The sequence below is a fragment of the Mus caroli genome, chromosome 6 (genome assembly GCF_900094665.2).
Source record: "Mus caroli chromosome 6, CAROLI_EIJ_v1.1, whole genome shotgun sequence".
Lineage (NCBI taxonomy): Eukaryota > Metazoa > Chordata > Mammalia > Rodentia > Muridae > Mus > Mus caroli.
Genome location: NC_034575.1, coordinates 28881436 through 28898547, shown reverse-complemented (window position 1 = coordinate 28898547; position 17112 = coordinate 28881436). Strand labels below are relative to the sequence as shown.

General features: G+C 44.3%; 1 protein-coding gene across 1 annotated transcript in view; it reads right to left on the bottom strand.

The window, feature by feature from the left end:
* Positions 1–17112, bottom strand: part of Lrguk (leucine rich repeats and guanylate kinase domain containing) — a 104340-nt gene that overhangs the window by 18117 nt on the left and 69111 nt on the right. The window contains exon 16 of the mRNA XM_021165014.1: positions 1714–1847. Coding sequence (XP_021020673.1) covers positions 1714–1847 — 134 coding nt within the window. The remainder of the gene's footprint in view (positions 1–1713; positions 1848–17112) is intronic.

Sequence of the window (17112 nt, the reverse complement as noted above, 5' to 3'; positions counted from 1 at the left end):
AAAGATGGAGAGTGGCCTCCATTGCTAATGACTGATTTTTCATTTCTCGTAAGTCCTGGTGAGCAGGCATAATTCTAGACTTGACTGAGCCTGGCTAAGGTGTCAGTCAGGTTCACTATACTCTTGTCTTCAGCAGTGTGAACTGAAGAACTGGAGGGAAGTTTGTGGGAATGTGGGGGACTGCTTCTACGTGAGTGGGTGAGAGAGGCAGGCCTACCCTCAGAGTCAGTGCAAGAGGCCACACAGAGAAGCGAAGCAGAAACACTTGTTTCATTCACTCAGAACTCCCAGCAGCTGTCATGTCTTACAGGAGAAGGCTCTGGCACGCCCCTTTCCACCAGCACAAGGCCTGATCCACCGATACTTTTGACCACTGGCCTTAGTTCTGACTTTGGAAGGTGGTGTGGTAACTTGCTTTGAAAATAGCTTTACGTTTACAACCATCTTAGATTTTTCTATCACTGTGAAGAGACACTATGACCCCAGCAACTATTTTTATTTATTTATTTATTTATTTATTTATTTGCATGGTTTGTTTGTTTATGTGCACTGTCGTGTTTTGCTTGAATTACAGACAGTTGTGAGCTGCCATGTGCATGCTGGGAATTGAATCCAGGTCCTCTGGAAGAATAGCCAGTGCTCTTTACCACAGAGCCATCTCTCCAGCCCCGACCATAGCAACTCTTATTAAAGGAAAACATTTCATTGGGGCTGGCTTACAGTTTCAAAGGGTTAGCCCATTATAGTCAGGGTGAGAAGCATGACGTGTCCAGGCAGACGTGGTGCTGGAGAAGGAGCTGAGAGTTCTACATCTTGACCCACAGACAGCCAAGTAGTGACTGTGTGCCCCACTAGGCCTAGCTTGAGCATATGAGACCTCAAAGCCTACCTCCTCAGTGACACACTTCCTCCAATGAGGCCACACCTATTTCAACAAGGCCACACCTCCTTATAGTGCCACTCCCTATGGGCCAACCATTCCCACATATGAGTCTATGGGAGGCAGTCCTATTCAAACCACCACAGGTATATTCTGCAACTGTAATTTTTTTTTAAGTCTCTGCATTCCCAGATCATTACATAAAAAATTATTACTCATGAAAATGAGCACAACCTACTCTGAACACGGGCCCTATTGTGAATTAGACACTCCTACATGGGCCAATTTCCAGATGTTCCCAGAGCGCTGAGTTAGGACAACGTTACAGGCCTGCTTTATATAGCGCTGTCATAAAACACACTTCTGGAGTGGACTTGATTTTCCCCCAGATACTCATAGTCACCTCCCGCTCAGAGCCGCTCGCCCCTTGAAATATACATTTTACTGTGTTTGTTTTATTGTGGTGTTTTCTACTGCAAAACAGAAGAGCTGGACGCCAGCGTTTTTACTGGGAGCCTGAGAAAACGTTACTAGAAAACTTACATTGAAAATTCAATTTTAAACACAGGAACTATTCCTAGGGATGCGGTTGCAGCGGGAGAAAGAATCCTGTTTTCAGCTCACATAAGTAAGAGAATAATTTAGGAAAACGCAATAATCTCCGAATCCCCTCACCCCCATTTTTAAGACAGGGTCTCGCTATGTAATCCCGGCTGGTCTCAAACTCACAGCGTCCCACTTGTCTCTGCCTCCCGAGTGCTGGGATTAAAGGCGTGACCCTGAACCCCTTTACGGTTCTATAATCACATTTACCCCACCTGCCCTGCCCTTACCACTGGTGACTTTTTGGATGAAAGTTTGGCCCATAATTTGGTAAAGTAGTTTCTGTCTGTTGAATCCAAGAATTCAACCGTACTGGACTTCCTAGAATAGTCTTCGCATTTCAGGTAAGACGACGTCTTAGTATCTGGTGAGGAAAACATAAATTTGTGAACGAAACATCTGACAGAGTAAATTTCTTGATGTGACATGACAGCGATGTTTTATATTTTATTTCTTCAAACACAAGAAATTGTGTACTTAAAGTTTGTGCATTTCAACTTGGAAATAAATAAGATACATTTTACAGTAACGATAAAATTAATGCTGGCCTATAGCATCCAGAAGGCACAACCACTTGGAAGGTAACCAGTGCTCAGTCAGCACAGGTTTGAACCTTTCCTTTAGAAAACCCAGAGATGGTGGCGCAGTGGTGGCGCACGCCTTTAATCCCAGCACTTGGGAGGCAGAGACAGGACGATTTCTGAGTTCAAGTCCAGCCTGGTCTACAGAGTAAGTTCCAGGACAGTTCTACACAGAGAAACCCTGTCTCAAAAAAACAAAAACAAAAACAAAAACAACCCCCAAAAAACAGAGATATAGAATACACATTTCTAGTCACACTCATAAAGACAGGTGCTGAGTTTCAGTCCTTTGAGATGTATGGAAGCATCAAGCATTTTAGGAGCATTGCTTACAAAATGCTAAAATAAAGAACTCTGACATGTATCATTAGCTAATATGCTTAACTAAGAGATGTGGGAAACTCGCTGTACTAGCTGGTTTTGTGTGTCAACTTGACACAGCTGGAGTTATCACGGAGAAAGGAGCTTCAGTTGAGGAAATGCCTCCATGAGATCCAACTGTAAGGCATTTTCTCAATTAGTAATCAAGGGGGAAAGGCCCGTTGTGGGTGGGACCATCTCTGGGCTGGTAGTCTTGGTTCTATAAGAGAGCAGGCTGAGCAAGCCAGAGGAGGCAAGCCAGTAAAGAACATCCCTCCATGGTCTCTGCATCAGCTCCTGCTTTCTGACCTGCTTGAGTTCCAGTCCTGACTTCCTTTGGTGAGGAACAGCAGTATGGAAGTGTAAGCCGAATAAACCCTTTCCTCCCCAACTTGCTTCCCAACTTGCTTCTTGGTCATGATGTTTGTGCAGGAACAGAAACCCTGACTAAGACACTCGCCCTCACCCAAAGCCCACAGGAAACATCTGTGCTCAGCAGAAGCATGGTCTCTATCAGGGGAGAAACAGTTCTAGGTGAGGGTGAGAAGTCGGGGATGGGCAAATGGGCATAGATGCCAAGAAGTCAGAGGTACCGAGGGCTAAAGCTCACACCCCTGACCTAAGATGGAAGGCAGGTTCTCTGAACTGGGCAGACAAGGCCTGGGCTCTTTGGCATGGCGAGAAGCTGCAAAGAAGGTATCTGGAACTCAGCCCACAGATGGAGGAACTGTACACACAGAGATGCGACAGAGATGCGCCTGGCCAGAGGATAGAAATACCTGTAAAAACATGAGACCTCGAGGTTGGTTTTTAGAGTGATGGCTTACCACACACAGAGCCTTCGGGGTGACCCGCAGCTCTGAGCAGCTGGGCATGGTGGCATCCATCTACTTGTAAGGCCAGCTCTTGAGGCGAAGAGATAGGAGGGTCAAAGTTCAAGGTTATCCTTAGCAAAAAAGAGCACTTGAGGCCAGGCCAAACTATGTGAGATGCAGTCTCAAGGAAATTACTAGAGAAGGGGGGATGGGGCTGAGGTGGGAGAAGGGCAGGGAACTATCCTTTGTATGGCTGTGCTGTGTGCTGGGACTGAACACGAACTTGAACCCAATTGTGATCGCCTGAAACTAATAAAAGAAAGCGAATGCTACTTCTAAGTAATCCCGGCAGGAGTCTAGAATTCCGCATCCCAACACCTGTGAGAGCGGAGAGTGATTCTCTGGTGCAGTAGATGGTCCGGGCACAAAGCCCAGGAAATCTAGGGAAGGAGGAAACTCAAGAGGTACATTAAGGAAACCATACTTATCACAACAAAACGGATCAAAAGGAACGGCATGGGGAACAGTCTTCCCCGGGTCTTCTGGATAACAGTCACTCGATCCGTATCCCTGGGGCACTTACCGCGTGGTGTATGATGGAGACAGGAATAAATAGAAACTCCTTAACCTGTGGGGACTTTACTAAAGCTGCAGGCAGACAAATAACACAGTTTTAAAGGTTAGAGGATAAACACAATGAAGTCAGCTAAAGGGATAGAGACAGCATGGTGGTCAGAAGAAGTCCTCTGAGGAGGGTGGGGTGAGAAGGGAAGACTTATCCATTCTCTGTATGGAAGAGAGACTTCAGAAGTTTAAAGATCTAAAGGAAGAAAACATTCAAACACCTTGAGGGGTGCCTAATGAACACGAGGCAGTTTTATACAAAGAGCCAGAAGTAGGCTTGATAGATGCCCCAGTGTAGGGGAATCGAGGGCGGGGAGGTGGGAGTGGGTGGGTGGAGGAGCACCCTCATAGAAGCAGGGGAAGGGAGGATGTGATAGGGAGGAAAACCGGGAAAGGGGATAACATTTGAAATGTAAATAAAGAAAATATCCAATTAGGAAAAAAAATTAAATTGTAAAAAAAAAAAAAAGTATGGAGGTATCAGTGTTAAGAATTCTCTGCTTGGGTAACTGGATTTCTATGTGTGGAAGTGTGGGTTATTTCTGCAGCTGTATGTTTCTTGTGCTTTCTCTTTGTTTTCTGTTTGTTTTGTCTTATTCTGACTTGTTTTAATTTTATCTTATTTTATTTTTATTATTTTTTAGGTGCCCAATTGTTTTCTAATAAAAGAAAGAAAGGAAAGAAAGAAAGAAAGAAGAGAAAGAGAAAGAAAGAGAAAGCTAGAAGAAGGAAGAAAGAAAGAAAGAAAGGAAAGAAAGAAAGAGAGAAAGAAAGAAGAGAAAGAGAAAGAAAGAGAAAGCTAGAGGAAGAAACAAAGGAAGAAAGGGTACAGATTTGGGATTTGGGTGGGTGGGGAGGTGGGGAGGATCTGCAGAGGAAACATAATCAGACTATATTTTATGGAAAAAATCATTTCCAAGTAAAAATCAACCAGACTTCAGCACTAAGGTTGGAGAGATGCCTTAGTGTCTGCCACAGTGTATAAAACCTGAGCTTGGTTCCTTAGCGTCCACACAAGTCTGCTGTGCAGTGCATGTCTGTTACCTCAATGCTGGGTGTGTGGGCACATAGGCAGGAGGGTCCTTGGTGCTTGCTGGTCATCAGTCAACTCTGGGTTCTGTACTTAGGCGTATACACACACACACACACACACACACTCACATATATACTTCCCAGCTGCACTCTCCTCCTAAAATTCACTGTAGCTAAAAAAGATGGATAATGGAGGAGGTATGCCCATGTTTGTTTGCTTTCTCTCTCCTCTCCTCTTCTCTCTCTCTCTCTCTCTCTCTCTCTCTCTCTCTCCCCCCACTTGTCCTCTTGATTGGAATATGATGGGAAAGACCAGAAGATTCTAGCCAAATTGAGTAAAACTTGTGTAACTGCTCCATATTTTCATTATCTTTTCATTTGCTGACTAATAATAAGCTCATTGCCAGGAAGAGGTTACCTCTCCTGGAGCTGTTACCAGTAGGGTCCCATAGACCACCAAACCTTACAGGCTGCTCTTTCTCTTGGTTACTCCCTACACTTTAGCAGTAAGACCCTACTGTTGACCACCACAAGCTTAAGTCATAGAACATGAAGAAATGGAGCTGGTGGTGCTAACCTAGAAACTTCATTGCTCCTGGCTAGTTTTCACAGTGTTGGAACGTACTCTGCATACTACCAAAGGAGAAGCAGTCACCATTCGTACCCAGCTGTGAACCCTGAGAGGTTCGAGGATGAATGTTCTGGCAAGAGATGCCCCTGACACAATAGCGGCAGAAGCACCATGGAATAACCAACCACTCTCTGGTTGGATTTAAGGCCTGCTCCTTAACTTGGAACTCATACCTGGCACTGTCATCAGGAACTGTGGCTAGTCAGATTACAGGTCAGGGCAGAACCTACTACAGCAGTAAAGCTGAATCCAGGTGCTTTATCGTAGATCAGAACATCCCTCAAATCTCAGCAGAGAAGCTGCTTTTTGCAGTAGAAGGTGATTAACACAGAGACCCACCAACAGTCAAGATGCAGAGAATAAGCGACTGTGGAATCCTTTGTCCTCACTAGGGCATCTATGTCACACTCACTGTCCGCAAGGCTCAGGGATCATTGTGGAAGAGGGAAGTGTAAAGATCATAAGAGCAGTGGATGCCTAACACAAAAACAGTGTTTTCCAGACACACAAGGCAGCTGCACATATGAACTCACAGGATCTATGACGCAGTGCATAGCTCAAGGAATCCAGGAAGGATGGAGGTGGCCATGAGGTCCCACTATTGCCATGGGAGGATGCTGGGGCTGGGGAGGTTTGTTCTCTCCTAGGCGGTGTCCCCCAGGTTGCTTGATCAGCGGATGGCCACATGCATACAGGCAGCACAAATAGGACGTCGTGTGTTTAAAAACTGACCAGGACACAAGAGTTGGGTGGACATGGAAGAGGGTGTGGACTTGGGAGGAGTTAGGGGAAGGAGGGTGAATATCATCAAAGTTCAGTGTATGAGATTTTCAAAGATTTAATAAAAATATTTTTAAAAGATAAAAACTAAAGACCAATTTCATTGAAATAACTGCCATGGAGAAGATCATAAATCACATATATGGTGTACACTCCTCATTTCCTATCTACTGGATCTTTCTCACGGGACTGTATTATATATAAGCTAATTCAAAATTGTGTTTTCATGTGGGCTTCTTTTCCTCACTTTCTAAGACACGAGCCATCTGTCCCATCGTGTGACACAGCCACATTCACTCTGACTGTAGTGCAGCTGTCATTCTAACCACTTAATGTCTTACTAGCTGGCAACACAACATCTGAGGCACAGACAATGTGTTTATATTACTTAAACCACATTATAATGCCACAATTTTAGTGACTTGAACTCCAGTAAAGAAGAGTTTCATATCATTTAAAATATATTTTCTTAATACATCAGAAGACAAAAGATCTCCCTTCTTAGTAAAAAAAAAAAAAAAAAAAAAAAAAAAAAAAAAAAAAAAAAAAAAAAANAGTTTCATATCATTTAAAATATATTTTCTTAATAAAAAAAAAAAAAAAAAATCTCCCTTCTTAAAAAAAAAAAAAAAAAAAAAAAAAAAAAAAAAAAAAAAAAACGAGAGAATTACCCATGGTACAATGCCCTGCCTCAAACTTCCTGAGTGTCATCTTAAGTCAAAGTATCTAAATTTAGGTGTACCTTGAGGCAATGCTTAAAAAGCATGTAAACTACTTTATAGTCCACAAAAGACACAAGCCCTTCATTTATATAGGCCAGTTAAATTTATTTAATTGCCTACGGTGAAGCGTAAATGCGTTTAATGGAGCGTGGTGGATTTTAAAGTTGCTTTATGGATAGGATCATTACCAGATGCAGGGCAATGCAGAAAGATATGGAAATAACTGGAATGTAGTTCCACATTATCTAAAATGACTTACACCTTGTATTTAGACACATTCCTTTGAAGTTAAATGACTTAAATACTATTTGCACAATGCATCTTAAAGGAATAGGCACAGAATCCAATCTGATCATCACATACAGTAGAGACAAACTATCTAGGAACAAGTCATGTGCGTGCATGCTTACCAGTGCACCACACAGGCTACCTAGGGTAGTTCACACACAGGGCAGGAGAAACCAGCCTATGTTAAGGATGGGGTAGCACAGGCAATCACGCAGGTCAGTAAGGACAATTCAATTGCCTCGTGGCAACCAGACTGTGAATAATATGACCAGTGAACGCTGCAGCTTATTAACCAGTGTTTCTCTGGTAGTCAGACGACTTACACGAGGCTCATCATTCTTCCAAAGGAGACTCTGTGAATAGCTAAACAAAAGTCTGAAAAGGAATTGTACTTTAACTAGTTCTCTCTTCGAAAGGAACAGTTTCTGGAAATGGATGACTTGGGAAATAGGCTCCAGTTTTCAGAAAGAAAAAAAAAAAATTGCAGTACCCAACGACTTCAAAAGTATTCATTTTCTTCCTCCCACGCAAAGAAGGCTCTAAAAACATGCAGTTTTATTTTAACTAAGAGTAATTTACCCCTGCCACGATTAATACATACACACAAGTAAACTCCCACAACCCTTTACAAGAAATATGCATAGAAATATACATCATGAATATACAAGCATGAAAATGACTCACAACAAATTAAAACATAATAATGCGCTATAGAATGTAAAGTATTTATTTCTAATAGAACTGCTACACAATTTGTGTTGGGAAATGAAAAACATTGGGTTCATTAGGGAGTATTTCCACAAAACTGAAGGTACCAAAAGAAGCTATTTTTCCAAGGCAGAATTGCATCTCAAAAAACATCATGTCTATTTGTGTACTAAGAAAGGAATAATAAGAAGTAGAAAAATCATTTCATATAATGCCCATGATAATTTTCCATAGCAAAATAAGATTCTATGTACAAAGAAAGCAATCTCATAAATCCAAGGAAATAGAGTAATAATGTTCATGTTCCAATGGCAAAATGAATACATTTGCTAAAATATGCGAACAGTGAGGTGCTCTATTCTTCGGTGTCCAATCAAAGGGATAGCTAGCTATTTAAACAGAAACAGACTCCACACCAGGAAAAAGACGCATGAGAAAATATATTCATATACAGAGAAAATGAAGTTCAAAACCTTTTCTTTCTTCCAGACTTTATATTTTGTAATGTCTTCAATGGCGCTCAACCAACAAGCCAGCATTCAGATACTGCATTCAGAATGTTCCAATTAAAATGTACGATAATGACAGAACGTTTTACAAAATGAGTAAGTTTATCATAAAGTTGTTAGTGGATGCTTTGAAGGAAATAAACTATGGGGCGGCAGGGCAAATGTCAAGAGGGGAAGGTTGGTTTATACAATCTGTAGTATATGGGAAACTGGAGTCAGGGGGAGCTAGCAGTGACAGGCAGGAGGGGACAGAAATCCACAGGGAGCATTAATGCAGGCCTAAAGTTTCCTTTCCTTTGACCAATATATCTGAGTAAATATTTCTGATGCCCCACACTGCTGCATCTGAAAGTGAGTGCCTTGCTGCTAACCTCCCTTGACTTAAGGGACCCTCTTTCCTCAGCCTCTTAAGTAGCTGGGAGCCAGGGTCATACTGCTGCACCTGGCCCAACTCAGCCTTAGGAACAATTTTCTCTTAGGCACTATTTTATCGCTTGCTTTCCCCAGCAAAGGCTTTTCTGCCTTTCTCCACTTGGATGTTTAGCTTTGTTCTTGGAAACTGAGGGTTCGTAGATCCAGGAGTAAAAGCCACCACAAAGAGAAAACAAAACAGCTATTACCCAGACACGTAATGGTGATGAGGCAAGCATTTGCTCTCTATACAGTAAAATATATTTGATATCATCAACAAGGTAACAATAAAAAGAACAGATAGCATTTATTGAGCGTGTACTATAGGCCAGCTGTTATCCTAAGAGTTTGATGTGTATGCCACAAGGAGATTCACCATTGGCTCCAATTTGATGCCCCCACCCCTGTCTTCTGCAGTGGCAGGTTGCCTGTGAATGCCTACTGAGGAAGCCCTCTATCTTAGGAATATTATACTGAAGTATCATTTTTCTAATATCATTCTAGTTTTGTCTAAGCTCTTTAATTTAGACAAGGCTGAAGTCATGAAGGGATTTTCAGAGAAGATTGTTTCACTTAACAAACACTTCCACTTAAACAGGATACATTGTCCTGTTCTAATTCATGATCGAATGTAATATTCTTTTGCTGTTTATGTGTTAGTGCTAACGAACGCTCATCTCGGTACTAACCATGTAGCAGATGTTGTTCTGGGCACTTTCAGTACACTCCCTCCCTCACTCCTGACTGTATTGTATGTAGTGTGCCTCAAGTTTCCAGGGATGGTTTTGACATTCAGTGTCCTTTGTAATTGAGAGTTTCTAAGGTTACAATCATTAGCATCATTTTGATGCTCATGACCGATATCGCGTGTTGTCACCACAGTAGGCCTTAAGCCTAGCGGTCTGCATTAGCTATCAGCTAACATTAGCTACCAGCACACAGAAAGAGGGGCAGGCATTTGCTCTCTTCTCTGGATACTTAGTCAACACAAAACCATTATTTCAAACCCTACCACACACGTAGATTCATTTATGGATAAATTGTGCTGGATACCGTATCAACAGCTCAGTGACCTGAAGAGGAACTCAGAGGCTCCTTTACTGTAACAGTGTTGTTTATAGGGTTGTCATGGCGCTGAGGGCATGGGGACTGACTATTTAGTGGTAGCATTACCATTGATAACGAATGTTTTGAAGTGTTTTGTAAGCTTTATATAAGAGCTTATAGCTATGTATAGGAAGCTTGGATATATTCAGGCTGATGCCAACAATAACAAAAGGCGTAACTGCCAGAATGCCAGCTCCTGTTCCCCGAGAACTCAGTCTGAGGTGAGGTTAGACTATCCAGCCAACCTGAAGGGAGACAGAGAAAGCAGGAGACCTGGCAAGCAGGCCCTAGGAACTGGACTACAATGTGCAGACTACAATGTGAAATTGATTTAGTAGGCCACAACCTACTGCATTTAAAAATTTAAACTCAACACCATAGAAAATACAAGTCCATCGCCTATGAAGGGTGTCTTAGAATATTTTATTTCCTTTATGTAGTTGTGTTTACTGGGTTGTGATACTGTGAAATATACTTCTATCTATGGAACTTGCTCCAAAAACATTCTTTAGGCCAGGGAGCTAGTGGATACTAACAGCATTTCATTTTCTACTACAAAAACACTCTACTTAATGAAAAAGGCATCCTGATTTTTCATAACCAACAAGTAGACCAGTTGTTCTAAGTGGATCATAGATCATAAAGAAAAACAGGCTCCATCCATACTATAAAATCACCCAAGATAGAAGCTTTTTCGTAAGGTGATACATCTGACGCCCGGAGGAGGCCATTCTGTTTCTCTGCAGATCACCTTGGACTCTTAGAAAGTTCTTTATTATGTCAAATTGAAATAGACTAAATAGACATGGCAGAAAATTTAGAAAGTACCAAAAACATAAATGAGAGAAAAAAAATTGCCACAACTTAGTATTCTGGAACTAACACAAGCGCCAAGTTGACCGTACCTTCTTAACCCTCTTTCTCCCTCATATGTAATGAACACTGTTTTTCAAAAAAAAATATTTTACATGGTTATAATGGCAACATAAGGCAGATGTCTATGTTGTAAATGTATTTCAAAAATTCTATTACATAGAGTATTTCTAACCTTCATTGTAAAATTTGATATGAACATTCTCGTGTACTTTCCTTCATGGTAACCCTTGGATCTAAATGGTCAGACTAAAAGTGTGCAAACTGTAACTCTTTGACAGAGGGTGGAAAACTGTTCTTCAGAAAAGTATGCTCATCAACTTCCTCACCCGGACAGGCCTTAACCTGTTTTATATGTCCCAGCCTGCTATCTATCAAAAAAGTCTGTTCTGTTTTAACTTACAATGAGGCTACATTGTTACTGACATACTTATGGGACAACCTTTACTTCCTTCTTTTGTGAGCTATGATTGTGCCTTCTCTGTCTTGTGGGAGCTCAGCTCTTTCCATGTGTGCAGAAGGCTCTTATACCTGGTGGGAATGCCCTCATCCTTTGAGCACTAAATGCCAGACTTCCCTAAGAAGGTGTCATTATGAGTACAGTGACTTTTAAAGCCAACCCTGGCTTTTCTTTTCCTCTCTAAAGATCATTTTGTGACAAACCCAGGTGGAGGCGATGTGAACTTTGCAGGTTGGTGCAGATGGAGAAACGATCATTTTAAATATTTATTCTCTGCATTGAAAATTACATTTTTTCCTTGTAGCAAGGTAATCAATACTAGCCGCAAAAATCCCCGCAGTCTTTCCCACTCCTCTGAAAATGTCCAACAGCAGTGAGTCTGAGGCATACAACTTCAAACCACAGAAATAAAAGAAGCACAAAGAAAAAAAACAAACCCTTTCTTATTATTATGAATTCCAGGCCTAGAGCCCCCTTACAGCAGAGAGACACTTGCTTAGTGTGTCCACTCCAACATGAATGAAAAAGGCAGCCACAAGGGCCTCCAAACAGCAGCCAAAGAGGACACCTGATGTGATTCTGAAGCCTGCTAACCAGGTGAGGCTCTGGTTCCTTACAGCACCCCGAATGCCATATCCAGAAAATGAGTGGCGACCTGGGCATCGGGGCCCACCCCTTTAATCCCAACACTCAGGAAGCAGACACAGGTGGACCTCTCTGAGTTCAAAGTCCACCTGGTCTATATAGCAAGCTCTAGTCCAGGAAGGGCTACACTGTGACACCCTCTCAAAAACAAAAAAAGAAAGAAGGAAGGAAGGAAGGGAGAAAGAAAAGGAAGGAAGGAAGGAAGGAAGGAAGGAAGGAAGGAAGGAGGGAGGGAGGGAGGGAGGGAGGAAGAGAAATGGAGGCAACCCTTTGCTTGCTGTCTTTTATAATCCACCCCCTCTACAGCTAAGCTAAATGAGCATTTGGCCTTCCCTGACACCAGTGCCATCTTTCAGGCCCTTGCCTCGCCCTGTCCTGACTCCCACCATGATGTGCCAGTCATTCTGCCGCCAGGATTGTTTTTCTTAACTTTATCTCTGAAGTACAGATTGAAGCACCCAGCCCTCCCTTTGCTGCTACAAGATGTGGCTTCCCAAGCTCCTTCTCACAGCACGGGTTGGATAGGCCTACAGGTCACCTGGCGGCTGGGCCCTTAGGAGACACTAGCTGCCCCTGCCTGTGTATTTAGGCAACAGGAAGCATCCTCTACCCCATCTATGCGCAACCAATTCTACAGCCCTGCAGGTTTGGCTGAGGCATTGGCTTTTCCCTGGAGTGTTTCCTGGGACAGCTCTAGTAGGCTGCACTCCGTGGCCTTCTCAGAGAGCACTCTTACTACAATCTAGAAAAGCAGACCAACAGGTTTTCTTATCTGTGGGGTGCCACATAAATCTCAGCATGCTTTGGGGCTCCCAGGTACCCTAATTACATGAACCTAATTGAATGGACCTTTGTCAGACCCGTCAGCATCGTCTTACTCCACACCTAGCCACCATCACTATGTCTGGCTCAGAGAAAGTGCTCCACAAAGGCTTACTTGAGAATGACTTTACTTAATAAACATAAATTACTCTCAAAAATCATTCTATAGCTTTTTATGTTGGAGAAGGGAGATAAATCAGAAGATAACGTCTAATATTGTAGTTACAAGAACAGCCTTGTTCGCTGAGAGGCTCCGTTACATCCCTGATTTAAAAAATATCAATGTCCTCTATTGCACTTGACATAACATTTGCTAGTCATACAGGCTTGTGGACACATAGCTTTTATATTAAGACAAGACACAGGCTCTAGTCATTCTCTACATGATCAAATACGGGACAGCAAACATAGCTTCAGAACATTCCTGTATACATGGTTATCATTCAATGATTATCTTCTAACATTTTTTTTTAAAGAGTGGAATTGAGGGCTGATGTCTATCGGCAATTATCCTTCCTTCTGGAAATGTAAGTGTCCATCTAGAGCGGTGGACCCAGTGGGCTGTGGGTGGTGGTGGCCATGCCCAGGCCAGAGTTGTTGGTTGGAAATGAATGTTTGATCAAAGAGGCAATCGGTCTTTCCTTGGATTTTCTTTTAAATTTTAGGATTAAGGATGATTTAGATTAACGTCTTTATAACAAAGGTAAGAGATGCCACCGGATGTAATTGGAGAGTTGTTCGTGTTCATGTCCCTGCTATGTAGAGAGAATGGCTTTAAACCATCTGTAGTTTAAAGAACGAAGCCAACATGGAGAACAACAGAAATGAGAATTGATGTGGGTCCTAGGCTCTTGCTTGGTCCAGAAGATAACGAGACCCCTGGTGATGTTCAATAGCTGACCCCTTGTTTCTCTGAGAGCCCTGACCTACCTGTGTCCTTCTGGTAGTTTGGTTATATGAGATGTACACATACTTCCTGCTAATAGCTTTCCACAGGCTAGCCCTGGCTGCACCTTAGTCATTGACAGGAATATAAGAGAATAATATGGAGAGATAAATGAAAACTGATTCCCCTGAATTTTCTCCCCACAAATTTCTTGGGATTCAATCAGATGCTGTGGCATGAGGAAGGCATGAACCATGAGATTCCTATTTGAAGATAGAAGGAAGGTATTCATTTGGAAAAATGTAGAAACAAAAGGAAGTTTCATAACATAGACCAATGCTCAAACCTTCGGCTCGGCCAGTGTCTGGCTTGTAGAGATGCACTCTCACAAGTGAACTGCAGGTTGGCAATCCTTAAAAACAGCAAGGTTTCTTTTTGCAGAGTTCCTTTTGCTGCAGTCCCCCCCCCCCCAATAATGTAAAAAGCACGAGGAAAATTTCTAATCTAGAAGTGAATTTTCCTAAGGAAGACGGCAATCTGCCCGGGTTCAGCCATGAAATCCCATTGACATTTGTAGTCGAACGCGAGGACCTCTTGATGACACCAGTCATCAAGTGTTCTAGACTAAATTGCTGGCAGCAACCAGCCAGCAGTCTTCCCCCAAGGCTGTCCCATGAGAAGCAGAATTACAACGACTTCTGGGACCCCGCCAAGCAAGGTGCTGACCAGTGGCTGCAGATGGAAGCCGTTGGACTTGCATCCACTGACAACACAGCTTCTCCGGAGCCAAGGCTCACACTTTGATACTCTGACTGCCCCTGGCTCGCAGTCTTCCTGTCCGGCTACCCTGATCCTCCTCTGACACCTGATTCTGGGGAGCAGTAGGACTTCTGTCCTGTGCTACACCTCCATTTTTTCGGGTTCGTTTTTCTTTGGATTGCTGCTTCGATACAAGTATGCTGTGCCTCTGGGCATAGCTCTGTCTGTTCTCCCTGGTGTCCCTATGGGCTTGTGTCTCTTTGACCCGCAGCTGGCTAGGGACCGCAATCTCCTCGCCTACGGGCTTCCCCGCAACCTCTCTCTTCTGAGACTTTTCCCCTTTTTGAGCCTGTTCCCTTTCCCCGGGATGCAGCACGGGAGCAGAACCCTCCTGCGCAGACTTGGCAGGGTCCTGCGGCGGCTGACCCTCTCCTGTTGGCTGATCCTCACCGAGGGCAGTTTCATTTCCTTCAGACATTTCTCCGCTAGGGGATGTGCGTGTGGACTGAGCCACGTCCTTAGGGGTGGGATTGGTCTGGGCCTTCTTTCTTGGCTTGCGTGCTTTGTGGTTTTTCTCCTGGTTCTGGGGGTCTGCTGGCACTGGTTCAGTGTGGCTCGGAGAAGACCTGAAGTCAAGAGGGTCTGATTCATTTCTTGGAGTTGGCTTGCCGTGGGATTCTAGCTGCGGGGCTGTCTGAGAGTTCCCATCTGGCATCTTTCTCTGCTGTGGCGACTCTTTAGCTGTCTCTCTTTGCATGAGGCTTTTTTTCCTCGTTCCTTTCTGCTTAGTGAGCCCCTGGCTGTGAGGTGTGGCCTGCAGATCTAGAACCTTCTTACTGGAGGCACGGCCTACTTTCGGAGTTTTCTTTTCCCTTGCGGGCTTCGAAGCAGGCCTTGGCTCGGTGTTCTGAGGAAGCTGGGGTTCCGTGGAGGGAGCAGGAATAGTTGGGAGCCGGACTGTGGGTGCCTCCTCTTCCTGGGATGGGTTGGGGGTGTGCTGCTGGGCTTGTTCCTGGACTGGGGGGCTAATAAGTGGGAGCTTCGCCTCACTGGCTTTTCCTACCTGGGCTTGCTGTGGGCTGTGGACTGTATGGGGGCTCGAGTTTCGGGGTGGTTTGGATTGGGGCGGGCTGATGGGAGGAAGCTTACTGGGGTCTCCATCCTGAGCTGGAAGAGATCTGGGAGAGGGATTCGGGGTCTGATCTGAGCTTGTCCCCAAAGCCTCTTCCCTGCTGGGAGAGAGAAGCTTGGGTGTGGGTCTCCGGCTCTGGAGAGGAGCCAAGGTCTGGGGCTGTGGCAATCTGGTAGGAGCCAGCCTGCTTTTCGGAAGCAAGGCTACTGGCTGTTCCCTGACTTTTGTGGTTGAGTCTTGGGGAGGTGGAATTTCTGGGTAAGGAGTACCGGCCCGCATAACTTCTGCTTTGGGGGTTCCCTCCTTCAGAGGTTGTTGAGATCCCCCAGTAGGCTTCTCTACTTCAGCATGGGAAGGATCTTCTGGAACACTGTGCGTGGAGCTCCTGGGTGCAGGGTTGGCTGACTCGGTTTCTTCATCCTGCACTCTCTGAGGACTGAGGGAAGCTGGGTCAGCTCGCTGTGCAGGTTCAGATAGGGCTGGGTTGCTAGGGGCTACTTTGGTCTCTCCGGATTCCTTATCCTGGTCTGGCTGAGGGCTGAGTGTGGGAGCAGGAGCAGGCTGCTGAGGCGGCTCTTGAGACACAACAGCGGAAGACTGGTCTGCTTTTAGCACGGGTGGCCCAGGCTCATCTTCGGGGCCATCCATCTCGGTGGTTATTTTTGGAGGAAGGTTGGCTGGCTGGCCATCCTCTCCCTTCACCTTTGGTGGTAAGTCCTGGGCCTGCTGAGGAATACCAAGTGTTGAAGAACTGACCTGCTGAGGTAGATTGGTCTCCTCCTCAGGGGGTTCGCCCTCCTCAGTTAACTCCTGGCTCTGTGGGAGAGTGGGGTCCTGATTTTCAGGGACCACTGCGTGAGTCTGCACTTCCAGGAAAGCCTCTGTTTTCTGGCCATCGGCTTGTAGTCTTGCCAAGCGCCTGGGGGAGGGGACCAGGTGTGCGGGGACCCCAGAGGCGGTCTTCTTGCTAGAGGGAGCTCCTGCTTTAATATAAAGAGAAGTTAGCTACAAAGGCTCTTTCCTGCTAGAAACTAACATCAAAAACCCTGTTTTCCTGTGGTGATGCACAGGGACCCTTAAAACAAGAAAACCACTCGTAGACCTTCCCCTTCTCCTTGGGGGAGACTAAGTAGCTACAACTTTCTAGGTCGATAGAAGTTAGGACAAATCTAGTGAATTGAGAAGAAATTTAAATGAATAAGCATCCAGATATTTGCTCAAAACCAATTGGATCTGTGGATGATAAAGAAAGTTTCTAAACAAATGAGATTGGTTTTGCTGTTCAATGGTTAAGACATAGTCCGAATGCTGCAAGGAGCCTTGCCTGTTTACTAATAATACCCTTGAGGCTCAGAGTTCAGCAGGAACTCAGTGAGGAAGGAGAGGAAGAAGGAAGACATGGGTTCGAGGGCATCCTAAGACACCAGGGTCTGCTCCTGGAGATGAAGGCTCCAACCCCACCCCCAGCCACAGATTTCCCTGGC